We start from the raw sequence: 23,308 nt of genomic DNA on the forward strand, positions 1-23,308 counted from the left end.
GGGTGCCTCAGCCCCGCCCCAGGAGGGCACGTGGAAGGGCAAGAGGCCGCAGCCCAGAAAGGCCTACAGGTGTCAAAACCAGCCCGGTGGCTTTGGAAGGACTCAGCAAACAACCCAAACGGAGACACAAGGAACCACGTCAAGACACCCACAGGTGGGAGCTTCCCAGTGATGGCAAGATGGTCTCAGAAAAATCTGCAAAATTATCCCTGAGATTGCAGCACCATTGCTTCACATCTCCCTGCTCTGACCGTGGCACCGTCGGTCACAATACCACGGCCCCAGGCAAGAGAAACGTCCCAGGTCCCCTGAGCTCTTCTGCCCCCACCCCAGACCTGCCTCCCAAGAATGAAGGAGAGAGGAACTGACAAGAGTGAGAAGGTAGCAGGACAGTGAAAAAGAGGGCCCACCCAGCCTCCACTGCCCAGGACTCCAGCGCATCCAGCACAGGAGACCTCAGCCATGGGAGAAGAGAAAGTCTTTTTGCTGGTTGAAGACTGAAATGTTCCTCGTCATGTGGGTCAAGGGTTTTCAGTTGAGGCTGTATTTGCCACCCGAAGGGCCTCGGGTAGAGATGACAGAAATCACAGGACAGTCGGCGTTCCCGTAGCAACAGGAAAATAGAGACACTTCACAGAACCAGTCGGAGGTCAGAGTGCTCTCTGATGAGCACAGCCTGTTAGAAGTCAGGTTGCAGGTGGGGCCCTGCAGCTGGCCCTCTGGCATGTGGTGACCCAGTGACCGGGTGGAGACCGTCAGCTGGCCAGCCAGGTCACTAGTCCTGTTTTTCCACAGTAATGAGTCACCGGGCCAGGAGCTGCACTCCCCAGCCCTTCTCACAGCTAGGTGAGGTCACGTGACTGAGGCTTCCCAGGGGAACGTGAGTGGAAGAAATGTGTCCGGCTATGTACCCTCTGCATGCTTTTTCCTTGCCCCTCCGCAGAAACCAACTGTGGCAGTGGCTTTGGCCTTGCAGATGGTGACAAGGCCCTAGAGGTGGAGGACCCTGAATGACCAGGTGGAACAGGGCCACCCTCTGGCCTAGCACATTTACCTCGGACTCTCCCGTGGGAAAAACATCAAGTTCTCCCGTTACAGAGGCTGGGCCTTTTGCTGTGAGTGGTAGGGCGTCTCTTGCCCTGTGACTTACGTGAGCCCCAGTTCTTTTCACCATGTCCGGACATCACACCCCAACCCACTGGCCTCTCTGTCCAGAGCGCAGCCCCCCCCACTGGCCCAGTTACAAAAGCTCTAGGGGAAAACATGCTTTGTAATCAGACATGGGTTCAAGCTCAGGTCTGTCACTCGGCTGTGCAACTCTGGGCAAGTGGCCTGACCTCTCTGACCCTTAGTTTCCCTCACATGTGAAAAAAGGGGTTCATAGCCCTTATACATAGCATTGCCATAGGATCCAGTGACGGGATAGAGGTGGCGGACCCAGCGCAGCGCTTGGCACACGGTAAAGGTTCAAACAGATCCACTGCCTGTCCCCTCCCCCTTCCCCTCCCTGGTTCCCAGCAGCCTTTGTCACTGAGCCCCGGCTGGCCACCCGTCAGCCCCCACCAAGCCGTGACGCAGACCGAAGTTTTTCTTTTGACTAAGTGACAGGTTCAGGGAGGCGGAACAGAACAAGTACTTAGAATTCACAGCGCAGAATTCTCTGAAATCAGATTCTCAACATTCCCTTCCTAGGGTCAGGAATTAAAACTGGCTATGACGAGCTTGTCTCTGAAGGGTCTCCCGTGAGGGGAATTTCCCTACAATCTTATTCCACCCTCTGTCCCTGGGCTAAGAAAAGGTTTGTCGAGGAAGTCTTCCTCCTCTGCCAAAGCCCTGTGCTGGTTAGCCCACTCCAGGCGAGTCCGTGGGCTGCAGGGAGTGGGGCCGGAGCCAGCCTGTTCTGTTGAGAAATGATCGGAATGTTGTGGGTTATGTAATAAGAATATTAATTCTTCTGCAGACAACACATGGCTGCAAGGCCCCCACCTCCCGTTTGGAGCCGGACCACCTGGACTGGGAGAGGACTCGCCGTCCTCCTGCACGCATGGAGGAGCTGGGCTGGGCCCGAGGCGTGTGGGAGGCTCGCTCTGTGCACCTGCTGCCTCCCCGTTCAGCCCATCTCGTGCTGCAGCGCTGACCTGCGGTGCAGCAGGAGTGTCTGCCGCCGGGTTACACGTTCACAAAACCCAGGTCTGGGGAAGTCTCACAGAGACTTGCTTCCCACGCTGACCTGCTCTGGCTGGTGTGGGCAAAAGGTGGGAGGGAGCAGGGCTCCCAGGTGAGCAGAGAAAGGAGCTGGGCCCCCCACCCCCACCAGGTAGGCAGAGGTTGGGAGCTCTCCCTGGCTCCCCCCATCCCAGGTCCACCTGGTTTTGCCTCCACAGGTAAAGGGGCTCACCTTGCTTTGTGAATATGCAGGCAGGGGCTTCTTGCATTGGATCGTGAGCCCCTGGCACGCAGGGCCCTGTCCTGCTTCTCTCTGAGTGTGCCGGTGCGAGGCCTGACCTGACCTCCACCTCTGGCCTCGCACCTACACACTTGTGGCCTTTGCTGATTGGTCAGTGGACCCGTCTCCATCTCCCAGATGTAAATCCCTTCTCACCACATGGAGCTCCACGGCCTCTGGTTTGGAGTCCCCCACCTGCCACCTCCTCCGCTGTGCTGTCCCCAACTCGATGTTGCAAACAGACAAACACGAGGAGCGTGTTTCTGCTGGAGCAGCAGATCTGCAGAGGGCGTGAAACGGGGCGAGGAACACGGCAGCCGGCGTGTGGCTGTTTCCCTGCCCTCCCCTCTGTGCAGGGACAGCCTTGGCCCAAGGTGGCACGTTTGGGGCTGTACAGGGACGAGACCGCCCTCTCCCTCCACCAGCCGCCGCACCCACGCCCCCCTCATTTCCCAGGAGGGCCACCATGCTGCTCCCCCAGTGCTGTGAAGGAGCATCCAGAAAGTCGTACGTGGTTGTCAAGCACACACAGACCAGGGCGGTGCCGAGCCCAGGGGGCTGACTATCCAAGTGAGGAGACTGCCCACTGCCACGCTTCAGAGCAGGGTGGCTCTTTACTGCAGGGCTGTCCTGGCCACTGGAGGGTGGTCAGCATCCCCGACGCTCTCCCACGGGATGCTGGTAGCACCACACGCCCTCACCCGCCCAGTTTTGACAATCAAGAGTGTTTCTAGACATTGGCAAATGTCCCTGGGGGTGAAATCGATGCTCTACAGGAGCCACTCAGAACTCAGACACAGGGTGACTCCACAGGGCTGCTGGTCCTCAGGGCGCCTCCCCTGTCCGACCTGGCCACCCCAGAGGGTCCCAGACACTCAGCACCCACACCCACAGGGCCCAGAGGGTGGGGGCCGGGAGAGGCTTGGGGCGTTCTTCTACCACCTCCCCCACATACTTCACTTTGAAGAGTGACTCCAACTGGCAGGCAGAGCAAGAGCCCCAGGCAGGGGCCACTCGGGGAGGGAAAGGCCAGCTCTGGTTGGGGACGAGGCAGCCCCTCCCCTTGGAAACACAGAAAAGACACAGGGTCAAGGACACAGCTTAGAAACAAACCCATTTTAATTGAGAATGCTCACAGAGATCTGGGTGAGACCAGGCCACACACCCGTCCTGGCCAAGGTACCTGGTCTGCTTAGAGGGTCCAGGTAGGGCTGGGTGGGGACACAGAAGCAGGGTCAGCACTGCTGCCCTGAGCAGCAGGGGCTGGGGAAGGGTGGAGGGTGAGCAGAGCTGGGGCCAGGCCCTGTGTGTTTGTGTGTTCACGTGTGTGTACATTCCATACATGGGCACACGTACACAGAATCTGCAGCGGCCTTCAGGGGCAGCTCGAGGAAAGGATGCACATCACGGTGTGTGCTGAGCGCCCAGCCCTAGCCCTGCTTCTGCCACTCGTAGACTTGCTGTGTGACCTGGGGCAACCGACTTACCCTCTCTGGGCCTTGGGAAGAGTCACTAGATGACCACTAAGGTTCCTTATGGCCCTAAACATCAATATGTTTCTGGAGACTAAAATACAAAATGTGTTTGTTAAGAGCTGATGACAAGAGCTTTGGTCTAGAGGTTCAAATCCTGCCAGGCCCCGTACCCAGTACAGCCCCATCCCCAGGCAGGCGTGAGAAAACACCACCCAAACCTCGCCCAGGCTCAGCTCCGGCCCCAGGCTGCTCCTCCAAGCCTCCCGACAGCTGCGTGTGCAGCAGGCAGAGGGACAGCAGGGCGGGCAGAGGCCAGCTGGGTGAAGGGGAGGAGGCCGGGCCTGGGGAAGGCCCTGGCCTTGGGGTTGTAAAGTGCATCGCTCACCCTCGGGTTTCCCTGCACACAGGGGACGCGGCACCCAGCAGGTGCTCAATAAATGCTTGAGGAACAAGCACAGTCGAGAAGAGCCTGGCTCCAGGCGGAGCCCTGTCCTGACTGAGCCGCGTGGTGGGGGCAGGGGGCTGGGGCAGCGGTGGTCCCGGCAGCCGGCCCCACCTGGGCGAGCGTAAGCTGTGAAGTCAGTATGGAGGGCAGTGTCCAGCTGCAGACAGGCCAGGCGGGAGCCCCACTGGGGAGCAGGGGAGGTGGGGGGTCTGACCTGGGGGGGCCTGGCCAATGAGGGGTCGCTGGGCTTTACAGTACGAGGATTCCCAGTCTACACTACAGCTACACAGGACATGAGAATGGCTGGAACGGCACGGCACACCCAGCAGACGGGAGGGACCTGGGAGAGGGGGCGGACCAGGAAGGTGGCCCAGGAGCTGGACGTGGCCTAGGAGACGTGGCTGCCTCCCCTTCAAACGCACAGATGCTCCTGGCTGGATGTCAGGGACACTCAGGGACCAACGTGGGGTGGGGTGGGGCGGTCAAGGGTGGAAGCAGCTGAGCCAGAGGGCAAGTCTCCACACTGGGAGTCTCGGGGGGGTGGGGGGCAGTCTCCTAGCTGCCGCCTAAACCAAGCTGGGTCTCACGCCAGGACAGCAGAGTGCTCTCCCACCTGGCCCCGGGGGCCGCTTTCATCCTCTCACCACAGGCGTCCTGTCCCCTGCGGCATCAGTGCTTCTTATAACCCAAGGACAGGAGGCTCTGCCCTGGGTCCTCACAGGAGTCCAGGTGTCTCCCAACCTCGTCTCCCGCTCTGCGGAGAGCCATCTCCACACGGGAGAGCTGAAACCACAGGGAGCATGGAATCGGAGGGAAGTGGCAGGAAGGCCAGAGAAGGTACAGAGAGAGGTTCACGGCCGGGGTCCTCCACGCTGGTGCCAAACCTCTTCCAATACGACTGCCATTGAGTTCTCATGGGGGGATGCGGGCGTCTGGGGCCACCTCCCGTAAGGCACAGCCCCAGCCCAACCCCAGCATCCCTCCCGCTCACTGGATGGTGCATTTGTCCCGCTCCCGGGCCTGGCCCTCCCGAAGGACCTTGGCCTTGATGTACTTGAGGTCACTGTTGACGCTGGGGCGGCGGGCGAAGGGCGAGACCATGCCGTAGGCATCCGTCTCCTTGACGCGGCGCATGCAGAAGGGCCTGGGGTGGAAGGTGTCACCGTACTGCACAGAGATCTTGCGGTGCAGGGCGGGGCTCATCTCGTGCGGCAGCTTGGCCATGCTGAAGAGCACGTAGAACATCTCGTCCACATTGGTGTTCTTCTTGGCCGACACCTCGAAGTAGGCGCAGTTCTCGTCGCCCGACACCAGCAGCTCGGCCTCGGTGGTGGGCACCTGGCGGCAGAGCTCGCTGTGGTCGTTCTTGTTGCCGCAGATGACCATGGGCAGCTCCGCCGCCTCCTTCGTCTTGTTCTTCAGGCAGGACTTGACCTCCAGGATCTGCTTCTGCAGGCGCTTGACCTCGTCGAAGGACTCGCGGTTGTCCAGGCTGAACACCAGGATGAAGACGTCGCCTGTGCGGTGGAGAGAAACCGCGGCGGTGAGTTCCTGGGCGGCTCCTGCCAGCCCCCCGCCCCACGAGGCCACGCAGCTTATCTGTGGCAGAACCTGGTTGGGACACAGCTACCTCAGCCTACACTTCCCTGCAGGGCTGGAGGCCACGTGTGACTTTGAACTTGTGGAGGCAGCATTAGAAGAATAATAAATGCAATCTCCGTGACAGGAGGGGTCTGCCCAGCTTGTTTGGGGCACATCCCCAGGGCCTGGAACCTCACACCTGATGCTGGGCAGGACCCCAGGCTGTTGGCAACGGGTGGCTTAGGTGTTTGTCTTGCCTCCTCCACTTACCACGTGGCCTTTAGCAGGCCACACGGCAGCCTCCCTCAACCTCTCAGTCCCATGTCCCCATCGGTCCCATGTGGATGAAACACTGCCTTGTAGGGTGACCTTGAGCGCCACAGGAGACAGTGACAGCAGTGTCGCCGGTCAGTGGCCTTAGGTATCAACAATAATGAGAACAAGCCCCTGCAGGAGCCTGCACGGGTCACACACTTCCTGCCCAGTTTTTCCCTGACGCTATAAAACCTGTGTGAGATTTCTTTATCTTCACGGTAGAGGAGAGCAAACTGCAGCTCAGAAAGGGGGAGCAACTGTCCCAGGCCACACAGCTCCAACGTGGCCCGGCCAAGAGACATGGGCCCACGCCTGCCCTCGCTTAGCCAGTGCCCAGCACACAGTAGGTGCCTTCTGCTTCTTGAATAAATCTCAGAAGAATAAGCGAACGCTGGCCTGCAAGGCCCACAGTCTCCCCGGTTTGCTCGCTGCGTCTCTCAAGGCCTTTGGATCTGAAGCAGGGACGATGCGGAGGAGGCAGGGGTGGCAGAGAGGGCTGGTGCCCTCCCCCCAACTTCCTACAATCTTATCACAGTCTCATGCTCAGAGGACCTTCCTCACTTTGGCAAGATGTCAAGATCCCTGTTTTACAGACAAGGAAACCGAGGCTCAGAGGTGTCAGCAACTGGCCCATATGACCCCAGAGCGCAGCTGTCCCCATAACCGCACATGCCACAAGCGGAACTGTGTTCCGGCCAGTGGTGTGCTCTGAACAGTGAGCTTCGGAGCAGAGGGGCCTGTGTCGTCCTCTCCTCGCCTCCAGTGCCCGGCACATGGTGGGTGTCCGTGAAAGTGGCTGAGTGGGCGGGACCGGATGGGACAGGATGAAAGACGGTGTGGGCAGCACCCGCCTGGCATCCAGATCAGCTCGGGCTGCCAAACCCGTTCTGTTAGGCTGCTCCTGGGCCCCAGACGGTTCAGCGGCCCTGACACATTCAAATGCACGATTGCGGTGCCAAGCTGCAGAGTCAGCCGGCGGGGCTGGCAGCTGGAGGGAATGGATGGTGGTGGAATTGACGGCTTCAGAGTGCTCTGTGCACCAGCACCAGGTTGGAAAATGAGGTATGGGTTGGTGAGTGGAAAAGCAAGCAGCAGACAGATGTGCTCGGAATGGTAGATGCACAAGAGAAAGACAGAAAAAAATACTCTTCTGTGGGGATGCAAATATGAATGTCGGTGTGCTCACGGGGGAGGGCCAGAGGGTGCACACCGGGCTGATGGGGTGGCCACTTCCAGGAAGGGGCAGAGCCTGGGGGGACATGTGTCAAGGGGGCTTTTCAGCCTTGTCTATGTGTTTAAAGGAGGGTGTGTTGTATATTATTTGTGTAATTAAAAGATATCTTGAAATTGTGCAAGGGGTCCCTCTCCTCCTTCCCTCTGGCATTAGCCTCGTTTGCATGGAGGGGCTCCCAGGCCCCTCCCTGAGAGCTGGCATTCCTGCAATATTCACTGTGTGCCGGAAGTGCCCCCCATGCCCATGTCTCCCTCCAGTGCTCTCAGCCGCCCCCAGAGGAAGCTCTGTCATGCCCACTGGGTGGAGGGCGAGACTGGGATTCAGACCTCTGGTCCCAGGTCTAGGCCACGCGATGGGGGACCAGGACTCGTGCCCAGACACACCCAGGGCACCTCTATCCACACACTGCGTCTCCCAAACGTGGGCTGAGGGGGTCTGAGTGCAATCTGTGCCCGGTGGTCTGCGAGGACAGTCTCAGGAGGAGACTGCTTGCCAAGGCTACCCAAGGGGGGGCTGGACTGGGATATTGGGGAGGGGCAGGCACGGCAGGTTTTCTGGGAGCAGAAGTGTCTGATTGGGGGGTTATTTTCACAGTGACTGGAGGACGGGTTACGTGCTCATTCCCCAGCTTCATTGCTGCCCAGCAATGGGAGGGGCACGGCTCGGGACGCGAGCCTGCAGAGCCCAAGGCAGGCACACTATGAACGCGGCCTTAATTTAGGACTAGTCTTTACTGAGCACTTAATACCTGCTCGCCGAGCACTGCTCCTACACGAACTCATTTATCTCACAGTGACCTCTGGGATGGCTGCTGTGTGACACCGACAAGCAGGCGAGAAAGCCGAGATGAAGCCTGTGACCGGGACAAAACCAGGAAGCAGGGGAACCAGGATTCAGACCCTGGCAGCCTGGTTTCTAGGCCTGCCTCTGAGCTACCACACGAAACTGCCTGAGTCACGCAGAAGATGGCCAGGCCCCACGTCTGCACCTGCCCGCGTGGTCCCCGACCGACCGGCCATCTCCCTCTGCCTCCCACCACTCCCAGCAGGGCCAGAGGCCACAGGACAGCCTAGTGGCAAAGCGGGAGACGGACTTCCATGTACCAACTGTGTTACCGCCAGAGTGACTTCAGCTCTCTGGGCCTCAGCTTCCCCACCTGTAAAAGGGGGGCAAACGCCCATCTCCCTGGTTAGTTGTGAGGATTAGAGAAACCAATGGGTCCAGACACACAGCTCTTGGTAAGGGTCAGCTAACGCTATCGCCGTTACTGCAGTTATTACCGAGCCCCCGGCATGGGCAGGGGCCCTGCTGCCCAGTCCTGTTGTTACTGCTCTGAGAGGTGGCAAAGGGCCGGGGGGGGGGGGTCAACAGACCTGAGCCCAGCAGACTGACCCTGGGCTGTGGAGCAAGGCTGAGTCACCTCCTGCAGGAGGGCGGCAGCAGCCCCTCCATTTCTGGGAGAGGAACAGCCCCAGCGCCCGCCCCAGTCAGCTCCCAAACTGTAAGGCTGGACCGGGAGCCGTGAGTGATTGACCCGGGGTCAGGGAGGATGGAAACTGGGCCCCGGCTCCCACAGCTGCTCGGGCCAGCAGCAGCACCCCTCTGCCCCTCACGGTCACTGCATGGGGGTTCCTTGTAACCTTCACCTCAGAGGACGGAGATGCAGGTGCTGTACAAACTGTAAAGTGCTGAGCACACACCCCTGTGTAGGCGGCGCCCGTGCCCACCCCAGGCACCCACCTGTGAGGATGGACAGCCTGCGCATGGCGGGGAAGGGGTGGTTGCCGGACGTGTCCAGGATGTCCAGCTGGTACATGTCGCCTCGGATGTTGTAGACCTTCCGGTGGAAGTCCTCGATGGTGGGTGTGTACTGGTCCTCGAAGCGGCCGTTGAGGAAACGAGAGACGATGGAGCTCTTGCCCACCCGCGAGGCGCCCAGCACCACCATGCGGTACGAGTTCTTGGCGGGCACACTGAACGTGCAGTTCCCGCTGGACAAGGTCTTCATCATGGCTCGGGGCTGCAACAGAGAGCGGGGAGCGGGCGTCAGGAGACCCAAAGCAGCCCCGAGGCCCCTTGCTGGAGGCACTGGCCCCCTCTGCCTGGCTCCTGACTGGGTCTCCTGTTTCTCTCTGTAAAATGGGGACAGTGGAGCAGGGTCTCTCTCGGGGGCTTTGGAGTCCTGCCCATTCATTCCTCCGTGCCCTTGTGTCTTTCCTCCTTCATTCTTCCACTTACTCGCTCATTCATTCGCCCCCTTACGTATTCCAGCACGGGACTACCAGGGCGTGTTTATCACTAGCTCACTGTTGCTTCGGGGCAAGTAGCCTAACTTCCCCGGGGGCCACTTTTCTTGTCTATAAAATGGCTCAACTCTCAGGGCTGCTCTAAAGGGCTCCCTGTCTGGCCAGGGCTCCAAAATGTCAACTCTTTTTTTTTTTTGGGGGGTGTGGCAGGAAAGGTGGCCTATCTCTCAAAGGAGAAGGGCCAAGAGCCTTTTCCTCAGTGGGCTTTTACTGGGTTCGTTTTGCACAGGAATACAGGTAAAGCTCATTAATCATTGTCAGGCAGTAAGAATCAAACAGTAGATAACAAAGAACTCTGAGGGCCTATTTTGAGTCAGGGTCAGATACAAAACTTTGAGGAACAAACTCACTTCTTGCTCGGACCCTTAGAAGTGTCAACTCTTAAACGGTGCCACAGGGGCGTCCACCAGTCTGGCAGCAAGTACCTCCAGCAGACCACGCCCCTCCCCTTGGAGCGCACAGTCTGCCTGCTCCCTCTCGCCAGTCACACCTTTGGCACCAAAGAGCCCCTCTATGAAAACAGCAGTTCCCCTGCAGCCAGATTTCAATGCATGGGGGAGGCACTTGGTAAAATTGGAATGAGGGGGTCTAGAGGGGGGGGTTCTGGTTGTGCCTGAATAATACCACGTGTCCCTGCCACAGTGGGGACAACTTTCTTCACACTCCCTGCTGGTGACCTCAGCCCCAGAGAAGATGACGCAGAAGGACTAAATTGCTTAATGACAGAGACCCTAGGTCGTCAAGGGAGAGCCCTGCAAGACCGGGTCACAGATGACGGCATCGGTCCCTGGTGGGGACCACGTTTTGAACCTTCTCAGTGTCTTGCACATATGACAGAACTGAAGGAGCATAAGTTGTTGTTTATGGTGCAACTTCCAGAGAAAGCCTGTTCGCTGCTCCTAAAATTACGAGCGGCTGACCGTGCCACTGCTCGAACTGTCTGACGTAAAGCAGGATATGGGCCCCTCGTTCCTGGTCTCCCAGCTTTGGAGCAGGTTCAGCTTGATACGCAGCTGAACGCCAGCATGGTGGGGGGAAAAGCAGCCGTCTCCGCGGCCACAGCTCTGCCCACTACAGAATAAACGAGGTATAGAAGGGCTTTTGTTCTTTCTCTCTCCCAAACCCTCGATTGCCGCCTGCTTTCTATTGTTTAAACAGTCAAGTCGACGTGAAGAACTAGACAGTGGTATAACATGTGGTAATGTTTAATTTGCTTTTGTTTCTACTCATACATTTTTATAAAGAAAATGGGCTTCTTCCTATTTGTTTTTTTTTAAAATTTTGCATTATACTTCAAAAATTCTTAAAAAAAAAAAAAAAGAACTCTTCTTAGAGCCTGCTTTCTCGCTGACCCCTCCTGAGGCTGGCTTCTCAGGAGCCTGTGACTCCTGCACACGACATGGGGAGGGCGCAAGAGCATTGGTGGGCGCAGCGGCGGGGCGGGGTGCTGCGGCCTTGCAGCCCCCCCCAGAGGAAGGGGAGGCCCGTCCAGACAGCCTCCTCCGGGCCGAGCCCGGGGCTGCCCAGTAGAGCTCGCCCCCCAGGCCCTGGGAGTTCGCCACCTCCGGAGGCCCGGAGACCCAGACAAGGGGGGCGAGGTGTCGGAGAAATGACCCATGAACAACTCCCTCATGACGCCAAGGCTTCACGGGTTTGGATGTACCCAGAACTTTCTGAGGGGGCCTCCTGGCCTTGTAGAAAGAGGTTGAAATGGACCCAAGCCCCAAACCCCCAGTGGACATAAGTGACCTCCAGGGGCCGTGGCCATCAGCCCCACCTGAAAGGCCCCTCACAGCCCAGACACCCCAGCCCTCCCATCTCCACACCCAGCAGAAACGCCCCGGCACCCGGGCCCCCGTCCCTCCATCAGTCTGAGCTCTGCCTCCGCTCCTTAGCTCAGGCTAGTCCCTCCCCCGGAGACCCTCTTCCCTTTACGTTTCAGGGTCTGGCTCAACACCCTCTCCTCTCTGAAGGCCCCTCTGACCCCCACCCACAGCAGCAGGAATCCCTCTCTAGAGAAGAGGAGCTGGAAATGGATACAGGCTGGCCTGCTAGAATACCGACCCCCGGGGCTACCACACACGGTGGTGCAGGCTGGGTGGGGAAATGGGGGCTGTCTTTGGCAGGTCCTCTGCTCGGAAAAGGCACAGAGGGCCACTTGTGCTAGCTCCGACACCCCCCCACCCCCGACGGCCCATTCACCCCAAGGCTCTCTCCACAGTCATGCGGTCGGATCTGCCGTGGTGCGGAGAGACTGGAGGTGGAGACCGCTCCCGTGTGGGTCTCCCGACACACGTCCTGCCCACCTGCCCAACCGGGAGCTGCTGGGCAAGAAACCGGCTCTCAAAGATACCTTTCTAAAAAGCTCTCATTGGTAGCACTTGTCAATTCCTGCGGCGTGCATACCGCCGCCGGCCGATTCCAAGACGATGTCAGTGAATGAGTTACAAAGAGACTCACACAATGAGCTTGCTCAGCACACTGTGACCCGGGGCCTGCAGCCAGGATAATGATCACCTCGATCCAAGCCCCTGCCGTGTGCCCAGCACTGTGCTAAGTATAGAACAGTAACAGCTGACATTTATTTTGCAGTTAACATATGTCAAAATGTTCTAAGTGCTGAACACATAATAAACCCCTTCACCCCTCAGTCATCCCAGAAGGCAGGTGGAATTTTCCCAATTCGCGGATGGAGAAATCAAAGCACAGAGAAGTTTAGTAACTTGCTTGTGATTACACAGCCCATACCCAGGAGAGGAGGGGCAGGTGGGCAGTCTGCCCTGTGCTATGGAGTCTCCTCACTGCCTCCCTATATATTATCTTCCTCGTTTCACAAATAAGGCCCCTGGTGCTTAAAAGCTACGTGACTGGTGCATGAGTTTAATAAGGGAGCCGGCACAGTGAGAGCCTGAGCCTGAGTCTCTCACGTCACTCACCCAGGCCATGTCTGAAGCCATCTTTCAATGTACCCTATGAGACTTGGGTGCCACGCACACAGCAGGCGCTCAATAAGTGATCCATGAATGGATGAAGCAAATACCTCTGCCTCTGCAGCTCCCCTGAAGCCTCCTTCTGGGGACTCCTCCCTCCAGCCCCACCCTGCCTGGCAGGCCCAGGGGCTGTGATGTGGAGGGACTCAGCACCCTGGGCACACTCACAGGTGGGCAGTGGGGGTGCAAGACCAACAGCAGCGAACCCTTCTCAGTCACCTCTGGGCCTGGGCGAGCCAGTCTGGGCCTTCAGCAGAGATGGGGGAGGGAGAGGCCCCACACCAGGACGTCCCCCTCCCCAAGTCCTTCTGCAGGGACCTTGCCTCTGCTGGTGGTCACCTCTGTCTAGACCAAGAAGGAAGGAGCCAGCAGCCCCCAGGGACAGTGTTTGTCTCCACCCCTGCCTGCCCCAACCTCTACCCCTAGGGCTCCTGGTACAGACACGCTAATACCAATGACCGAACAAACGGGCAAAGGCTCAGCGAGGAGGCAGAGTCAGAGAGAGGCTAAGGAGGGAAAAAGATCTGCAGCTCTCCTCTTTGAGAGAAGAATCTGAGTCTTCACATGGCCTCTGCCATGTGGGGCTCTGTGAAGCACCAGACACCTGGACGCCAGGTGACAGCACCTCTGTGGGCCCCGCCTCCCACCCCCACACCTGTCTTCCCTTCTCTGCCCCCAGAGGAGGTGCTGTGGGCAGCACCGTGGGCATCGCTTCTCTGCTCCTGCATTCCCTGTTCTTCCCTATCTTTAGCCAGGCTGACTCTACACAGTGAGAAGCAGACAAGGGCTGGGGTTCAAAGGGCTCTTTCAGAGTTCGGAGTGCCACCCTGGTAGTTAACAGGAACTGGCAGCAGCACCAGTTCCCAATGTAGGTTCTGTGACTTGGCCGACCCCACCCCAGGGCCATTCTAAGGGCCCCTGGGAGGCAGAAGGGCCTGGAGCTGAGATGGGGTGGGGCCATTCGGGGAGAATAGTCACCCCAGCCAGGCAGCCTTCCATCACGCTGGGTACTCTGTGCCTAATTCCCATGACTTCACAACAGCCCTGTGAAGAGGGGGACACCATGGACCCAGTGGACCGATAGGGACACTGGTGTCACTTGCCTGGGTTCACACAGATAGCTGGCCAGGCCAGGATTAAACTCAGGCTGTTGGCTCGGAAGCCTGGGCTCTTACCTCTGTGAAGACCCACCCCCAGGCCACAACCAGAGTCTTTCAAAACAGTGTCTGACTCCCTGAAGCCTCAGCTGGAGTCAGGCAGGGAAATGACCCTATTTTATTCTCACTCCCGCTCTCTCCTTACAGGCAGCTGGGTGCGGGCAGCCTGCCCAGGGCTCTCCCCCAAACTCTGCTCAGCAGCTCCCAGTGAATGCATCTCCACACTCATCCTCTTCTTCCCTGAGCCCCTCCCCCAGGGCCTGCCTGGAAGGTGGAGGGGTCGGCTGAGCAAGGACAGCAGAACACGAGTCTGGACGCACCCTCCTCCCTGTGAGCACCCCAGAGCAGCGACACTGCACTGTCCCCCCAACATCCCCCTACCCCAACCCCTGGCCTCTTCTACGAGGGCACACCCCAGCCTCTCTGGACATACACGGACAGACTGGCCTCCATGCCCACGCTGAGATGAGTCCTGAGGGCTTTGCAAAGCCAACCTCCCCTCTTTGGCAACTCAGGATGGAAGAGAGCAGGCAGGCGGCAGCCGTCAGCAGACCCGCTCTGCCTCCCACCAGCTCAGCGACCTTGGGTGGATGGCCGGGCCAGGCTGGCGTGGCTGGTCCGCCCTCGGAGGGGTACCGCAGAAACAGACCCGAGTGCGGCCGTGAGAGGCCAAAAGGCTGATACAGCTCCTGCCACACAGCAAGTGGGCCCCTCGCTTTGTGGCTCTTCTTGGCAGTCGAGGGGCTTCTTGGAGCATCCAGGTAGGGCAGGACTGGAGTACAGGCACAGGTTTTGGGGGACCCATCTTGTCTCTCTGGTGCCAGGGGAAGCCTGAATCATGGGCTCCTGAGCTGGCTGCCCTTCCCAACCCGGTCTCCTACGTCCCATAAGGTCCTGGGCAACATCCTCCATCCTCTTCCCAGGGCTGGGGGAGATGGGAGGAGAGGTCAGAGGGAGCCCCTCAGAGGCACTCGGGGGGCTCCCTGGCTAGCTGAGGACAGGACACCCATCCTGGGCAGGAAACACCCAGAAAAAGCTGGAGGAACTCCGGACAAGGAAGGTGTTCCTGAATCCTCCCTCCTCAGAGGAGGTCCTCATTGGGGCTGGGGGGGGGGCAGCACAGGGCACCAACTGGCCACATCCCAGCCCTTACCCAGCTCCTGGCATGTAGGCAGCAGCTGGCTCAGGAAGGGGGTGGGAGTGTTTGGGGAAGATAAGTACCTTCTTCCTCCCTGAGACTCAGTTTCCTCATACTTAAATGGAAGCTCCGCGCACCCAGTCAGTGAGAGTAGAAGTTCAGTAAGTCTTTCTTACCAGGTACGAGTAAAGGGCCTCACACACAGCCTGACACACAGTAGGTGCTCAACTAACTTAATTCTCTCTAAATATGCAGAGTTGCCGGATGGACCCGACACATACATACAGGAGCTGGATCAGCTTCACTATGGTAGTCATGTAAAGCTTCACCTAGCCTTCTCCGACCATTCTCAACCCTCTTCCCCTGGCTCCTCACCTCACCCAGCTCCCCAATTCTGTAGGGTGTCTCCTCCTACCTGTGAATGGCGGACTGGACCTCTGGTTCGGCTCGGAGGGCTGCCTGGAAGCGCCTGGAGGTGCGGGGAACAGCCTGCCTCCCCGGCTGCGGAGCCTTCCAGAGATTGCGGTGGGCCCTGGGTCACTGCGCCAGGCTCCTCCTCTGTGCTGCTCTGAGCGCCGGGCTGGGCGCAGCCGGGCGAGGGGATACAAGGTGCTGGTGTCCCATGGGTGGGTTCCGAGGGCTCGGCGGGGCCCGGGTGCTGGGCGGGCTCCGGCTCGTCGCCGCCGGCCCTGCCCTGCCCCGACCCGGGGGACTCCTGCTGAGCCAGGTGCCCGGAGGCGTGGGGACGTTGGATCCCGGGGTCCCCGCCTGGGGCTCCGGGCTGGGGGGAGAGCGGTAGGGGAGACTCTAGGGTTTAAAGGGAGTCCTTAGAGACTCCCGGAGGATCCTTTGGAGGTAGCTCTGGGTGCATGCGTGGGTGGGCACACTCGTCCTGGCCCACCCCAAAGGGGGTCGCTGGGGTGGAGAGCTGCCCAGCTCGGCCCTGGACTCCTCGGCTGCCCGCCGCTCTGCAGCTTTCCCGGCGGGAGGCAGGACTCCTTTCTGAACCCCTGACAGGCGATGCCGGCGGCTGAAGGAGGAGGAAGGCGCTGAGCTCCGCACTGGAGTGTGGGAGGGAGCCTTGAACGCCGCCCCAAGGTTTCGCAGCTCCGACTTCGCCTATACCGGCTCCTCCTCCCACTTCACCTCCTATGGCCCCCAGGGCGGGCGAACTTTCTGTCTGCAGGGCTCCCGGCTCCTCCCTCCTTCCTGCTCCCGAAGGCGAACGCCCCACGGAGCAAGGTCAACGGTCCCTCGGAAAAGTGGTCAGAACCCAGGGTCCTGAAGGCGGTCCCAGCGGCAGCGGTCTGGGCGCCCTCCGCAGTCCCTGCGAGAGTCCCTAGATGACCCGTCGTGCGGCGCCCACCCACCCACTCCGCAGCTCTGAGCCGTGGGTCCGGCAGCCCCACGCAAGCCTCCGCCTCTGGGAGCCGCTCACCCGCCTTCTCCCGGCGCCCCGCCCCTGGCACTGCGCTCAGCCAATGGGTGGTGGGTCCCGCTGCCTAGCCCCGCCCCTACCGCCCCGCCCGCCACCACCCGGGCTCCGCAGTCTGGCGCTCCGCGTGCAGGGGCGCGTGGGACTGTGACCGCTGGGGTGGTGGCCGGGGACGAGCTCCGTAACACCACCCTGGCTGCAGGTGACTTGCGAGGGTCCCGCCGCCAATCGGCCGGGGGGGGCCCAGCTGCTCGCGCTGGGATAATCCACAGCCCACGGGCCATGACTCCTGCGCCCTCCTCCATCGTGGAAATCCCCAGGTGCCCAGCTATACACTCTGTTCCGCGGCCTCCCGAGGTCTCGTGGCCTGCAGGACCCCAGGAGATGGCACATGGGCCGCACACGTGCCACCAGGTGGAATCAACTCGGCCTGCACGGAGGTCTGTGCTGCGTGCGCGTCTGCGGAGAGAGCCCTGCCTGGGACATCCTGGTGCCTCGGGCAGCGCCTCGCTCACCTCCATTCCCTACACCTAGAACGAGGGCAAACGGCAGTCATTCTTGCTGTTCCATGTCTAGACACTGTTTATTAGTATTTTCTTTAAATCTAAGACCCAGGTTCCCCTTCCTTAAACACGCTTTTCGGAGAATCGTTATATCACTACCTTAAATGGGAAACCAGTATCACTTGCCATAAATAGAAGGTAAGAGTAAAAATAAGCACAGTGAAAACAAAGTTATTAAATTCTAGTTGGAAACTGGCCTGCCACGGCTTGAGATGTGCCCTCTGGAAAAGGGGCGGGGCAGGGGGTGGCAAGTGATGGAGAGGCGGTCAAGACCTATTAGCATCCAGTGGAGACTTTCTCCTTCATGTCATCTGGAGGCTGAAAAGAGAATGTTCTCGCTGTGATGCAGTGAAGGGACCAATACTGTGTCTGTCAAGCCACGTTTTGCATCTGCCAGACAACTAGCCCTCACTTCTGGAACGCAGGAATTGGGGGGCGGCTACCGGTCCTCCCCCACCAACAGACTTACCCTCCCACTTCTTGATAAGTGGGGATCTGGAGTGGGGGGGCACCAAACTGAGGGTCCAGCTCCATCAGAATAGAGATTGCTGTTCAAGCCTCAGTCACCGCTGCAATATGTGGCCCTGGGCCAGTCACGGGACTTCCCTGGGCTGTGGTTATGTCCTCCATAAAATGGGTATGATATGCTAGGTCCACAGAGAAACTAAAGTGCCACCATGGCCTTGGACTTCGATTATAGAAAGTGGCTTGCTCTGCTTGTTCCTGTGCAGTCTTGAGATTCTCCAGGGAAACTGACCAGAGAAGATGGGGCAGGTGTGGGGAGGTGGGGGGGGAACTGGTCAGAGGGCACAGCACTTGCCCTACTTGTGTTTAATCCCCTAACTAGAGAAAGTGAAATCTAGGCCTCAGAGGGGCTAAGGGACGTATGTGGCCAAGGTCACCCAGCCAGCAAGTGGCAGGGTCCCAGCCCAGTGCTCTTTCCACATCCAGACTTTGCTTCTAGGAACTGGCTGCAGCCCAGGACGGTTTGTGCTCAGCTTGACGCAAAGAGGTTATGAGCCTCGAGCTGGTCATAAACTTGGCAGTGGGAGGCAGAAAGGGTGGCACACTTCATCTGGAAGGCTGGAGTCAGGAGGATCCAGGCCACTGGGCCAGTTCCCCCATCCCCAACCCTGGAAATGTGGCAGGTGGCCAGATCTGAGCCCGCCCGGGAACCCATAACCTGCTGCTTCAGCCGAGTTCTTCGCCCTGAGAGGGTCACGCTCCACTGACCATATCCCCATATTGAAGAGCACGGCATGTGGAGCTCTGGGGCCCCGGGAGACACACTTGTCCGTGTTCCCACCCTTGCCCCCACCCCCAGCACAGACTGGCTCAGTAAACAAGCAGGTGCACATGCGGGGTCAATGCCCCAGGAAGCTTCCTGTGGCAACAGTGCCCCTCCCCTGTGTGCCCACTTTCCCATCCCGCCCCCATTTGTCACAGCCACCTCCTTCCTTACTGGGCTCCCTGTCACCTTATCTCTCTCACAGCCCAGGACCACTCTAATCATTTTCTAAAAATGCCACCTCCTGCTCAGCAATTTTCAATGGCTCCAACACTCCATGCGATATAAAATCTAAACTCCTTAGCTCAGTACAGAAGGCCTCCCACCATCAGGGTCTGATTCTCACCATGTCCCACCATCAGCCTGCCTTTCAGCCAATCAGACCCTCTGCAGGTCCCCAAAGAAGCTGGATTTCCTTTCTCCAGGCCATTGTGTATGCTGATTCCTCTATCTAGGATAGTTTTTTTCTCCTCTATATTTACCCATTGAACTTGTACACATCCTTCAAAGTCCGATGTCCACAGTCTACCCACAACGGTGTGACTCTCGTCCTCCTCTGGGCTCTCGGCACCAGAGCCTGGGGAACTGACCACCCCTTTAAGCCTCAGTCTCTTCACCTCTGAACTCAGTGTTGTAACAGTAGCTCTCTTGTAGGTTGTTAGAAGGATGAAAATATGCTGTCAGGTGCCTCGAACTGGGGCCTTCGCACACAGTGGCCTTTGTCACAATCACTGCCTGTGTGGCCTGTGTCACATCCAGCCTCATGTCTGGGACCCAGGCCTGCCTGCCACCCCCGTTAGCATGTGAGCTCCTTGGAGTGGGGTGAGCTTCACTGATCTTTCTATTCCCACATCACTCGGGGCCACATCTTGCGCATGGTGAATTTTTAATAAATGCTTATTAAATTCTGCTCAGTTGAATGGCCTCAGAGCAGGAGAAACACAAGCTCTCCTTGGAGACAGGAGGAAGGAAGGGGTGGGCAGACACAAAGAGGCAGGATTTTATTTGGTCTTCCTAACAACCCCACTTATGGAAGGGGAAACTGAGGCCCGGGGAGGCTGTCCCAAACCTGGCAGCTAGAGAGCTGAGCTGGGATCCGAGAGACCTCCCTCCAAAAGGGCCCAGTCGGTGCCCTGTCCCTTCCCCAGCCACCTTTCCCCTACAGCGGCTCCTGTCCCTGGCGGAACGCAAGGCTCACCTGAGGGAGATATTAACAATGACGAAGCTCAGGCTCCGGCTCCGAGATGCTCATTTAATTGCTCTGGGATTTAATCTGCCTGGTATCAACAGTGTTTAAAGCTTTCCCAGGTAATTCTAATGTGCAGCCAGCACTGCTAGAACAGCAGTTCCCAAAGTATGGTCCCTAAACCCGCAGCATCGGCATCACCTAAGACTCAGCAGAAGTGCAGGTCTCACCCCAGCCCCACTGAATTGGAAGCTCTGGAGTGGGGCTCAGCCATGTGGGTTTGAGCCAGCCCTCCCAGCAATTCCATTACCTGCCAAGGTTTGAGAACCCCTGATCAGAAGGTCAGAGTTGGCAAAATCTTAGAGGTCGCATGGCCTGACCTTCCCATTTTGTAGACCAAGAGATGGTTTGTGGCTTGACCAAGTTCAACACATGTTAATGGCAGGCTAGACCCAGAGCCCAGGTCCCGACTCCTAGCACAGTGCTCTTTCCCGCTGAATGCGCCATCCAGGGCTGTGCAACCTCTAACCGGGCGTCTAGCCCCAGCGAGCCCAGTCATCAGAATCAGCCTTCAGCCTATGTCAGGGGTCAGTAGGTCACCAGCTACACAAGCCCAGCTGGAATGAGGGGCATGGAGTCAGGTACCAGTCAGTGCAGAGAACAGCTGGCTGGAGTAGACTTGGCACCATGCCTGGCATGATAGGACTTTGCCAAACATCCCTGGAGGCGGAGCAAAAAGGACAGAGGCGTGCCCCCCAGCCAAAGTTCAGCAGGAGTACAGGTGAACCAGCCATAGCCTGTGCCCTTCCTTTCATCTGACCCTGTCTGCCTCCTGCTGAACATAGAGATGATACTCATCACATAGTATCATAGTATCACTAGTTCACATAGTGAACTAGTCACATAGTTCAGTAAAGGTTCACTGAATGAATGAATAACAGTCAGTTCCCTCTTCTTTGCAACAGGAAAGTTGGGTCAGATCCTCTCTGAGGCCCCACCTGATTCCACATCTCTAAGCTGCATGAACCCCAGCACAGGTGACTCAGGTGCCTTCCAGCCCATATGCAGTCCTTATGCAAATTAGAGAAAGGCACCTCCTCCAGGCAGAGGCCGCTCCTGTCCGAGGCTCCCAGCCCTGGGGAGAGGAGGGAAGGGCTGCATTTCCTTCTCTGAGTGCCCCAGAGTGGTAGGCAGCCTGCGCAGCCACACAGGGTGGCCTTTTGGGACCCATCCTGTCCTTGAAGATTGTCCCACAGCACAGTTTTGCCAGGAGCGGTGCTGACCTCGAAGGGGTGGGCATTATCTCAGGTTGGGCCAAGCTGAGGGTGCGGCCAGAAAAGAAACAACCAGAGTGGACCAGAAGCTCTAAGTCCAAATGAGGACTGTCCCTGAAGTCCCCACTCCCTGCAGGCACTAGGTTGGTCCCTGTGACTTTGAGAACCCACTCTGGCTAGGCCACCACACCATGTGTGGGTGGCACTATTGGACTCATTTGTAAATGAGGAGACTGTGGCTGGTGGGGGACCTAAGTGGCCTCAGGACGCCTGGCCAGGAAGTAACAGATCTTGTCGTCTTGGCAGCAATGGTTGCCTGTGGGTGGAATTTGCACTCAGATGCAGCCGTGGTATGAACATGAGCACGGCCGTAACCTTCCTGGGAAGTAAGCAGGGCAGGGTTTTCGTTCCCATTCCACAGGCAACAGAACTAAAGCTCAGAGCTGCTCAGTGGTTTACCCAAAGTCACTTGACCAGCAAGAGGCAGAGCCTGGACTGAAAAACATCTGGGTCTGTGGACAACTAGTCCTCTGGTCTCTTGATGACTTCCTGTTGTCTTCTGAAGTGTTGGCCTGAACATGCTGTGACAGGCTCTCTCGCCCGTTCATCCATGCATCCAACGCCATCATTGTCATTGTCATCATCATCACCACCCTCCTCCTCATCATCATCTCCACCATCGCTGCCATCATCATTTCTGTCATCATATCTATCATTGAAATCATCATCATCATCTCCCAAGCTCATGGCTTCTGCTTCTCTCCAGATGTTTATCAGGCACCTTGGCCTTGGCCTGGTATGGTCCAGATGGAGACAACAAGGGCAATGCAACTGCCTCTAGCCTTGCCCTTTGGAGAAGACTTCGCAGGTGTCTTTTCCATTGTCAATCACATCTGGTCCTCCCACAGCCCCAGGTAACACACAGAACAAAAACATAACACAGGAGAGAAGCTGAGGTAGGAGAGGCTCAATGACAATGAAAGAACAATAGGCCTTCTAGCTTAATATTTACCAACTGCTTCCTGTGCCAGGTTGGGTTGGCCAGGCAGGCCCTGTTCGAACATGCTGCACAAGTCACACGTTTAACTTCCTCCGCAGCCCTACAAGGAGTGTCTTATTATCTCCATTTTCCAGTCAAGGAAACCGAGGCTCAGAGAGGTGAAGTAACTGGGCCACGCAGCTTATACTGGTGGAGTTGGGATCCTGAGTCGGCTGGGGCCCGAGGCCCGTGCTCTCTCTGCTGTGGGGTGTCAGCTACACTGTGGCATTTGTCTGCTCCTTGGGGGTAAGCACCTCTGATTCCAACCTGGAATCTGCCCTTCTTTAACCAGAGGTTGCCAAGGACCCAGGAGTCTGCCCAACTCTCTGGGCTCTGACTGCCAGCTGAGCCACTGGCCTGGCACCTCTCTATACAGAGAAGTGCCTATGAATCCTCAATTCAAGAGAGATTGAGGGAGGCCCTGCTGGTGTAGCTCAGTGGATTGAACGCGGGCCTGCAAACCAAACAACCAGGCCTGCAAACCAAACCTAACAGTTCGATTCCCAGTCAGGGCACATGCCTGGGCTGCAGGTCAGTTCCCAGCAGGGGACGCACGAGAGGCAACCATGCAGTGCTATTTCTCTCCTTCTCTTCTTCCCTTTCCCACTAAAGATAAATAAATAAAATCTTTAAAAAGAGAGAGAGACTGAGGGAGGCCAGGCTCACAGGCTCAGCCAGGCACTGTGTGGCTCGGCGGCCTGGCCCAGGCCCCACCTCTGTCTCTGGCTGCTCCCCATGAGCAATGGACAGAGAGGTGCCTGGACTCTCACTTATGCCACCAGCACCGTCCCCCCACTTCCCACCACTGTTGTCCACCCCCATTTACCCTCATGAGCCAGGTGCGGCAGAAAGGGCACAAGTTTGACCGCCAAACAATCTTGGGTTTAAATCCTGGTTCTCACCTTCTCTTGGCCTTGGACAAGCTACTTCTCTCTAAGCCTCAGTTGTTTCATCTGTCAAATGGGCTGTTGTGAGAACTCATTCATTCCCTCCCTCAGTCATTCAACAAACATTTAGAGAGCACTGTGAAGCAGAGAAGGCATTTGCCTTCTTGAGATTTAAGGAATGGATTGGAGTTAACCAGAGAAATAGTGTTCCAAACAAAGGGAATAGGACACTTAAAGACCTGGATGAGAGAGTAGCCCACCTGAAAAACTGAAATACACCTGTCTTGACTGGAAAGCTGGGGGAGGTAACACAGTGCAAGACAGTTCAAGAAAAAAGCAGGGGCCGGGCGTGCCCAGCAGCACTTGGCACACAGAGCCACCCAATCAATGCCAGTCGCCCTCCGCTGAGCCCAGAGCTGAACCCGACGCCCCACGCGCAGGCTGGTCCTCACTGAATTGGAGCGGTCTACTTCCTCTCCTGATCAGCACCTGGCACTCCTGCTAGTGCCACACAACACAGTGGGCTCATCACTTCAAGTCCTGAGCTGG

General features: G+C 57.9%; 1 protein-coding gene and 1 pseudogene across 1 annotated transcript; one reads left to right on the plus strand and one right to left on the minus strand.

Annotated features, from left to right (window-relative positions):
* Positions 1 to 3,547: 3,547 nt before the first annotated feature.
* RASD2 (RASD family member 2) lies at positions 3,548 to 15,896 on the minus strand. The gene is made up of 3 exons (XM_037160636.2): positions 15,503 to 15,896; positions 9,237 to 9,516; positions 3,548 to 5,883 (listed from the first exon to the last, which is right to left on the minus strand). Exons 2-3 carry the CDS (start codon positions 9,505 to 9,507, stop codon positions 5,354 to 5,356), a joined length of 801 nt encoding a protein of 266 aa, XP_037016531.1. The 5' UTR covers positions 9,508 to 9,516; positions 15,503 to 15,896; the 3' UTR covers positions 3,548 to 5,353.
* LOC119060438 (cleavage and polyadenylation specificity factor subunit 5-like) lies at positions 9,506 to 10,746 on the plus strand (annotated as a pseudogene).
* Positions 15,897 to 23,308: the final 7,412 nt, after the last annotated feature.

The sequence above is a fragment of the Artibeus jamaicensis genome, unplaced genomic scaffold (genome assembly GCF_021234435.1).
Source record: "Artibeus jamaicensis isolate MK-2021 breed Jamaican fruit bat unplaced genomic scaffold, CSHL_Jam_final contig_233, whole genome shotgun sequence".
Taxonomy (NCBI): domain Eukaryota; kingdom Metazoa; phylum Chordata; class Mammalia; order Chiroptera; family Phyllostomidae; genus Artibeus; species Artibeus jamaicensis.